The sequence below is a fragment of the Morone saxatilis genome, unplaced genomic scaffold (genome assembly GCF_004916995.1).
Source record: "Morone saxatilis isolate NCDOM2014 unplaced genomic scaffold, NCSU_SB_2.0 Contig2, whole genome shotgun sequence".
In the NCBI taxonomy this organism is placed as follows: domain Eukaryota; kingdom Metazoa; phylum Chordata; class Actinopteri; family Moronidae; genus Morone; species Morone saxatilis.
The window spans coordinates 18,866,346-18,875,443 of record NW_023339762.1 but is presented as its reverse complement, the minus strand read 5'-3'; the positions used below and the strand labels follow the sequence as shown (position 1 = coordinate 18,875,443).

The following is a 9,098-nucleotide window of genomic DNA, read 5'->3' as shown; positions in this document are numbered from 1 at the left end:
AGTGCAAGTGAACTATTTTGTAGGGTAGGAGTCAACACATTCCATGCACTGTTGAGAAACCTAATGCACAAATTTATTTGCAGATTGAATGGTTCATGTAACCTCATCATTATGCTGCTGTCAAACCCAACAGCAGATGCACATTAATCTAAAAACTGACTTTAGTTTTCTGCCTTCTAAAGAAACTTTAATCATTTAGGAAGCAAAATGTGAGCAGTCTTCCTCTTCTGCCTCTATGGATCCCATTTTCTGCCGTTACGGTGGCAGAGGAATTCTTATACTTCACCCTGAAACTCATGACTGGTGAGTCAAAGTTCTGTATATTTTAACTTTTATAGAGCTGTTAATGATTAATGTTATTATCTAATTGCAGATGACTGGCAATATGAGAGGCCAAGCTACCAGTACTTACTGGGAGACATCATTAATTTTGAGGCTACTGTCATGCAGTACTTTCACGTGCCCCTCCGTGTTTATGTGAACAGCTGTGTAGCTACTCTTTCACCGAACGTGTCCTCCAACCCCAGATATGCCTTCATTGAGAACAATGGGTGAGTTAGTTTAATGAGTCGATTGAAGTTGTTCTGTACAGTGAGAATAGTTTATCACAAATACAAAAACATTTTTGTCCATATCCAATGTTATTTTGTATGTTTTTTTGCATACAGGTGTTTAGTTGATGCTATAATCACAGGCTCTGACTCTAAGTTCATGCCTCGCACTGCAGAGAACAAGCTTCAGTTCCAGTTGGAGGCCTTCAGGTTCAAGGGTGCTGACAGTGGATTGGTGAGCGCCTGCTTATATTTTCTACTATACCTCAAATGCAGCAAAATTACATCTAATAATAACCCAAACCCTCTATTATTCCAACAGCTCTACATTACCTGCCACTTAACAGCAACATCGACTGCCTTTGCCATCGATAGTGAACATAAAGCTTGTTCCTACATCACTGGGTGAGTCTGTGTGTGTGCCTATGCGTTGAATGAAAAAGTGTGATTGGGGATATGCCTACTGTATTTTACTGCTTTCATCTTCCTTTCTTCCTAGGTGGAAGGAGGCCAGTGGAGCTGACGCAGTTTGTGGCTCCTGTGGATCTGGAACTGGAATTGGGTCTGGCGCCTCAACCGATCTGTCTACTCCTGGAAGAAAGATCCGTGATTTGTCCCAGACTGAAGGTATGTTGATGAAAATGAACTGTCTAAAGTATTTGATATTATATAACGAAAACTGGACAGTCAACATACAACAGAGTTGTTAATATGTTACCACTATTGTGATGAGTTAACATCTTACCTTATGCTTGCCTGTGTCTAAAGATGCTTACCGTAACACCTCTTCTGTCTGTTTCTTCCTTAGTTTTCGAATGGGAAGGTGATGTCACTCTGGGTCCCATCCCCATTGGAGAGAGGGTGGCCACTTAAATCAATTTCCAGCCATTACTATGACCATCAAAATAAATACTGTCATTGGTTCATAACTCTCTGTATGTTATTCACTTGCTTCTTGTTAATAGCTCAGTTTAAACAAGGAAAGAAAAGCTCCAGTAAAAAAACTTAAAAGTGGCCATAAAATGAAAGTGTAACTCGTTTTACATTGCCCCTCTGTGTAATGATAAATGTTACCAATGGACCACATCTGCTCACTTCATAGACTAGTCATTCCATTTGATGGGAATAAAAATGCAATTGTGTGGAAGGCTTTTGTCATTCACTGGACTAGACCATCACAGAAAACTAACTCATTATTAATAATAATTTTCTTAAGCTGTACACTGAACATACAGTAAATAAAATTACTGTGATTTCCTATTAGTAAACATAAAGTCAACAACCAAATAAATAAGTAATAATAATAAAAAAAATTTAATGTAATGTTGAAAGGGACTTTACCGTCCATCATCGTCACTGTTTGTTTTTTAGATATCTTAGTGAATCATGTTATTTAGTGAATTAATTAAGGCCTAACGTTTTAGCCCAATACAAACGCACTAGTTCTGTAAAGGGCTAATCAGGTTTTCACCCAGAGAGTAAACATTTGCCGCCTTCGTGTGGCACAGAAGGTGAACTGCAGCTCAGCAGCACCACAGGCAGTGAACAGCTCCGTACTGCGCATGCTCAGTGCAGCCTCCTTAAGTCTGAGGTGATCCAGGGGTAAATAGAAAGGAAGGAAAACTGCAACCTTCAGCCTCTGATTATCTTAAAGCTATGCCAATCTCAATACAAGATATTCGTATGAATTTCTTTCTGAAAGACAGTGTTTGCTTTCTGGAGATAAAAGGTATAAAGTATGTTTTCTAAGGCGTATTATGGCGATTCTACTTACACTTGCCTTTGACATACATGTCAGTTTAAATAGGCTGTTAAATTGTATGCCCAAAATGAAAATATGGATAACCAGATTTTATGTGCTTTTCCACCTTCCATCATATCCTATACACCCCAGTTAGAAACTGATTAGACTACATCTATTATTATTTCCATGATAAGTTGCAGTATATACACTGTACACTAGCCTATATCGTTTTATAGCGTATGTGCACAGTGGAACTAAAACTCTCTATATGTAACATCCAATTCGTTTTGCATCTTACCCTGTAGATTTTCTTACTGCACTTATTTCACCAGTTCTTCGTTTAAATATTTGCTACTGTTGCCATTCTGCCTGCCTTTGCGCTTTGATATTGATCTGTGTTCTGGATCGTTTCCTGATCTATCGTTTTCCTTTCGGTGCCTGCTCTGATATCTTTTTGTTTATGGACATCGGGAGATGACACAAGAAGCGGAATATGGGGTCAAAATAAACACAAGCCAAACAATAAACAAGAGTCTGATCTGACCCATACTTAAAATCTTGTAAAACAGGGACTTTTCCGGGGAACCCCTGGGTCACCCCCCCACCCCGCAAGGACCTCCGGTGGTCCCTGCACCTAACTTTGGAGATCACATTTGCCCTGGCTGCAAATTTCCCTTAATGTCATTAAACACTTGACGGAAATCGTCAGTGTTTTTGCTGTGTTGCTGTTTGTCGAGGCTGCAGGCTCTGAGCTCTGCCTGCATCCGCTCAGGGCAGCCTGCTCGTACGGTAACTGCACTGACGTTATATCGTCTCTCCTCCACACCCCCTCCTCCTCCTCTGTCTCTGCCTGTCTCCGCACTGCTGGCCTGTATCCGCTGTGTGACACAGGCAGCATCGCGGCAGCAGACATTTGGCGAGGACAAACAGGGACTGCGGTCGTGTACTGCGCGCTTATGCTTCGCGCGGACGCATCGGGGGGACAACAGGATTGAATTGGAAATCTTCGCTGTGTTGTGCACTGTCTCCGACGAGAATTTCGTGCCTTGACAACTCCCCTCCGTACTCCGCTTGTGTGGATGCTTGACTGCAGATTTGATGGTGCTGAGCAGGCTCGTCTGATTGAAGGCTTGCGGCCAGGGGGCATCTGTGGGGCCGCAGAGAGAGAAACCTCCGTCCACCGGTGCGACTGTCCTCTGCCCTGTGACTGTGAATGGACTGCGCTCCATCCGTGATTTTCTGCAGTCGCTCTGAGTCATTTGTGGAAGAAGATGGCGGACAGGGCTGAGATGTTTTCCCTATCCACTTTCCATTCCCTCTCTCCCCCCGGCTGCAGGTAAGAGCTTACATGTAGAGCGACAGTGGAGGGATGGTGAGGGACGATGCGCACGGTTGATGAGTGGACAGGACGCCAAAGATGATAAACATGTGTATCAGTTTGGTTTTCATGACTGCAATAAAACGCACATTCCCTACCATGGGTAGCAATAGATACTTTGATTAACCTGACAGGCCTGCAACTGCCTCCCTGCGCGCCAATAGGTGCTGCAGCTGAACAGCCAGTTGTTTGTGTTTTGGAGCTGATACGTTCCTTAAAGACAGCTATTTTATTAAGGCAACTCATTTTATTCTTAGACATGTGTGAAGAAGGGTAGATGGCAAAATAGATGGCAGATGATTGATCTGTAGCTGTGGCGACAAGCACCCGCCTTGCGCATTCTCTGTGTGAGGCCCACGCCCTGTTGAGTCGTCCAGCCCAGGCAAGGGCATGATGCTGAACAATGATTTACGGAAGTCCCACTGATATTAATGTTGGTTCAAACGCCTCTAATGTGACCTCTGCGACAAATCTGCTTGCAAAACCTAAATGCTATTGTGAGTGGCGGAAATCAATTACTCGTGCGGAATTTTTGACACAGCTACAGTATTTCTCTTGAAAGTTGTCCATGTTAGGTCATAAGGCACGACATGGGTTTCTTTAGTGGAATTATTATTATTATTATTATTTTGGATTTAGGCCTGGTAAAATATTGCAACACTTTGGTGCAATTTGGATGAAATAGTGTGGATGCTGCTGCAATATTTAGATTTGCTTTTGCCTGGAGGTTTATAGGAACATGGTGTAGAAATGTGATCGATGTAATTGTATTTCTAATTTTATTATGATTTCCATGTATAATAAGCTCATGCCTACTGCTGCTGCTGCCAGGCCTTCCTCTCTGTCACTGAATACAGACCAAATCAATCCTATAAACAAAAAAAACAAAACAGTTATTTGTAACTCTCTTGCCATACCCCAATAGAAAAAAAGTAAAAGAAAATGGGAAAATAATAGTAAAAGTATGTGTTTGATGTTGCTCTGAGCAGCATAAAGCTCACAGGATAGTGGAGATTTTATATGTATAATGCCAACATTTCCTTGTCCCTGCCTCCACACGTCCCATCCTTACAGAATGCAATTACATTAGCAAGCCAGGTCCCAGTGGATTTTATATCCACAACATGCACTCATGTGGGATTTAGTTGCATACTGTAGCTTCATATCATGGAGGGATCATATCAGATCAATTGACCTGATTTATTGCATGACTACCGATGACCTCAGTCCACAGCACAGAGCCAATGATTTGGCCATTACATCAATATTTAAAATTTACAGCACTGGCAAACAGTTTGAGCATGATCATCTTTTCTTTATGCAGTCTTTTGACCTGCTTTTAATACATTGTGTCGCGACTCCAAATCTACTTTAAGTCTTTTCAGACTCTTAGAAAATAAAGCCAGTGTTAAAAGAAAAAGGAAGATGTGGAGAGCAGCTGCTTGCATCACTCTATTAATTGATTGGGGTGGAGACTGATCAGTTCCACTCTACTGTTTTCAATTTTGTGTGCATTCAAGAGTACACAAATTGTGTTTATTTTGGGTCTGCTATGGATCATAGATTTCAGACTGTGAAGAACCAATAAATCACTGCAATGAAAAGTATTTGGAGCATATGCCTATGAGATGGCTGTATTTGTAGATGTGTTGTCTATAAAAGTGCATACATTTGTGTTGTGTCTCTTTCTCTGTGTTTTTGTGTCTGACTGATGGTTGAAACCACTGCTGGTGTGATGGTGTGGTATACAGTAATCTGCCTTACATAACCCTAACACTGTTTAATCCGTGAGAGAGCCTGTCTTTCTCTCCTGAGCAACAGAAATTTATGACTATAATTTCTCCTGTACTGAGGGAGCACTCTCCTCACCTTAAAATATGCACATTAATCTGTGGAGATAAAATATGGTGCACTTTTCATTTTATTTAGCATTTTATTTCTATTGCTAAGATAATATGCGAGTATATTTCAAAACTAAGAGAAATGGTTCCATAAAAAGATGGTGAAATAAATCAACGCGAATATAAGTTTATGGTATTCTATTTTACTTTGCACCAAGGCTTCTTCTTACAGAAATAATAGAAATGAACTCCATCCATGTATGCCATGGTTTTCACAATAAATAACCTGCTGTGTTTTTTCTGGACCCTAAAACAAAAATGCTGACATATTAAAATGTGGGCCTCATAGTGAACCAACCATCCATACCTTAGAATTCATTGATTACATTTTGTGAAAGGATTGTTTGTATTGTATTGATGCCTGGTAGGAGGTTGTCCGGCTGTGAGTAGGGAGCGTTGGGTTCTGATAAATGGTAAAATGTGTTTAACCCAGAGTTCAACAAACCGCGACTATTCATCTCTTTTACTTTAAATGTACAAAACATACATCTAGTGATTTAGCCAAATTACATATAGGCTACAATATGTCACCTATGTGGCAAAATTGGTGCTTTGGTTCTTTGAAGATTTATTCTTTTAAATATATCTCAATGCTTAAAATGGATGAAACCTAAATGGATTCAAAGCTGAGCTGAATATTGAATTAATCGATTAGCTGATCAACACAAAATAAATCAGCAGTTATTTATATAATGTTAAGATAAAATATTAAATAATTAATCTTTATTATCATGCCATTTTTTAAGCATTGATGGCAAAAATAATAACTGTTTCCAGCTTCTCAAATGTGACTTCTCTGGTTTTCAACTTCTATGTAAATAAACTGGATGTATTTCGATCTCGCCTTAGGCTCTGGGAAACTGTGATTGACATGTTTTTTTTTTTTATGAACAACTAATGAATCAAGAAAAGAGTCAATTAATAAATAATGAAAATAATCTCTAGTTTCAGCTCTAGACTCAACCGTGGATCTGATAACAGATTCAGACTTGATATAATTCTGTCAAACCCCAGCTGTATTACATCCATATTTTACTACTACTACAAATATCCAGTAAGCATCACCCCCATCCCTGTCCCTGTGAATTTCATATGTTTAGCAGTCGATGTTCCACTTTTGCCTTCCAACTCTTTGAAGGTTAAAAGGCAAAGGGAGGGAAGTGAGTGGTGGTGGGTATGGTTACCATGGGGTAAGAGGCTTAAATCAAATACAGATTCATTTTAGCTTAAGTATGTCCATCTCTGCCTCCCCCCTGCTGTCTTTCTGTCTCTCTCTTTGTATTTTTGTATTTCATCTATCTCTCCCTCTCTCTCTCACACTGTGTACAATCAACACTTGCCATGTTTTTGCATGTCAGTCTTAGCAGCAGCTGTCGCTATAGCTTTGTTTTTCCATTTAACAATAATTAAACGAATCATATTTACACGGTACGTCAGATTTTTCTTTCGCTAAATATGATGCCAGTGAATATTTCCCATCAGCATTCACTTTACATCTGATGACTCCATTAATCCAAATCCAGCCAAATCAACATGAAATCATCTGCTCTGAGCGAACCGATGCATCATCTCTGCCTCTGGTTCAAAAATGGCGTGATCTTCAGGTTTGGATCTGACACAGACAAAAGAGGGTGCTTCATTAGGATAAATGTATGACTCATATGTGTGCCTGAGTGTGTTTGCGTGTGGGTGTGTGTATGTGTGTGTCTCTACATTACTGAAGAGTGACGGTGGGTGATAAGCCTGGGAAATTGATCTTGTTAATGAGTCAGTAGCAACCACATCAAATGTCCTTGGCTTTTAAAGATGATGATGTCACTGTGAAGCAGGTGCTCCTGGTTAAAAGGCAGCAGAGACCCAACTGCCCATCCCCCCCTGTATTTGTATCTATTTTAATATTGTTATTAGAGTCCTTTTCAAGTCTTCTCAGGTCCTTATTTTTTATTTTTCATTTCCTTTTTTGACTTTACTTAATATGACTTTGTTGTGCGGTCTAAAATGTGAGTTTGAGTTCATGGCAGCTTTTCTGAAAAATTGCAATCCATGTTGCCATGTTTTTATGCATTTGGGAGAAAGTGAAAAATGCATAGTTGCAATTACTTATTTCTTTGTGTAATTCATTAAATATCAAAGGCAACTTGTTCCAGTGAGAATAAAAAATCTCTGTACAGGGTAAATGTGAGATTTTTGCTTTGCACAAGTCTGTGTGGTCTGCAACTTCACATCTGGAAAGTAAATTTTGTGACGCATGCCTCAGTGTTTTGTGCAGTAAGCTACGATTGGTCAAATCTTTTGAGAAGTTGCAGTGATTGGACAAAATTGCTCAGAGTTGACAGGGATTGGTTAAATTTGCATTGATTGTCGTGATCGTAACATTGCAGCTTCCTGGAGGATTAGGGGTTGAAAGAATTAATATTTTTTTATTACGGATTAATCTAATAATTATTTTCTTGAATGCTCCATAAAACATGAGAAAACAAAAAAAACTATAATAAATAAATACAATTACTATAATGTATGACGGACAGTTGTATAAATATGTCTTAGTATTAGACAAGCAAAAATGACAATGTGCTGATTTGACAATTTCTGTGTGTGGATATGACAGTATGAGAGATGACAGAGATTAACTGTTAGGACAAATGTGGGCTGGAGAGATTGTTCCTTTTCAGACTTGAAGAAGGAGCAAGACCTGAATAGACACAGAGATGGTAGCAAAACCTTAGCAGTGGCAGTAAATCTGGGTGTGCCATTGCAGTAACATGACCGCCATCAGTGAATGGTAATTTTGTGCTGACTTGTTTGCTTGTGGTAGGATTCTCATTTTGTTCAGTATGTCACAATTCAGAATAGGTAGAGACTGACATGATGCAGGACCTTTGTGATTATGGAGAGTGGTATAGATTCCTCACCTTCAAATCCTAATTATCAAGAATCATCACAAGCAGAAGTAGACTGAATGCAGGGGCCATCACAATGCGGTGTCAGATAAGCAGCGAGTGGTACACAACATGGTGTGACAGGGACTGCACGCTCACTTGGATGCTGTCTAAACACAGAGCAGGAACATGGACATGCAATGTCACACTGCAGTGGTGGCTGCATCTCGTTATGTGATATAGATTCTAAAATCAGAATGATACCTCATTTCAGAAAGGGATATAGAACATAGAAGAGAAAAGAGGAAAGGAGAAGAATAGGGAACTGATGTTGATCTTAATTACAAGATGAAGAAATGTATGCGCATGTATAGGAGGTGTTTCTTTATGTTAGTATAACAGCGTGTGGCTGGAGTCAGTCGGTGTTTTCCCTCTTCAAGGAGAAGACAGAGGCCTTTGGACTGGGCATATTTCTGTGTCTGCAGATTTTCAATGACACACATTTCTTAGGTTTTGCAGTTTAGGGGAAATGGGGCCACACTGTGTTGTGACGCGCATTGCAGAGCTACAAGAAAACTCCAACACTAAGCAGATGAGGACACAAACAAAATGGAGTCTGGAAATACAGCAGAATAAGGAGCAATG

At 39.9% G+C, this 9,098-nt stretch overlaps 3 protein-coding genes across 3 annotated transcripts in view; 2 read left to right on the top strand and 1 right to left on the bottom strand.

Moving 5' to 3' along the window:
• Positions 1-144, bottom strand: part of LOC118330399 (zona pellucida sperm-binding protein 4-like) — a 2,522-nt gene extending 2,378 nt beyond the window's left edge. Inside the window, exon 1 of the mRNA XM_035664904.1 lies at positions 127-144. Within this exon, the coding sequence (XP_035520797.1) occupies positions 127-144 (18 nt within the window). The remainder of the gene's footprint in view (positions 1-126) is intronic.
• A 55-nt stretch (positions 145-199) lies between these two features.
• Positions 200-1,477, top strand: LOC118329917 (zona pellucida sperm-binding protein 3-like; the record flags this gene model as incomplete). Its single annotated transcript, XM_035664265.1, is given in 6 exon segments — positions 200-303; positions 374-551; positions 669-786; positions 874-956; positions 1,051-1,178; positions 1,360-1,477. Coding segments are annotated over 6 exon segments (676 nt in total), but the record flags the coding sequence as incomplete, so codon positions are not given.
• A 1,671-nt stretch (positions 1,478-3,148) lies between these two features.
• The window catches only part of mapk8ip2 (mitogen-activated protein kinase 8 interacting protein 2), a 27,271-nt gene continuing 21,321 nt past the window's right edge, over positions 3,149-9,098 (top strand). Inside the window, exon 1 of the mRNA XM_035664903.1 lies at positions 3,149-3,631. Coding sequence (XP_035520796.1) covers positions 3,567-3,631 — 65 coding nt within the window. The 5' untranslated portion in view covers positions 3,149-3,566. The remainder of the gene's footprint in view (positions 3,632-9,098) is intronic.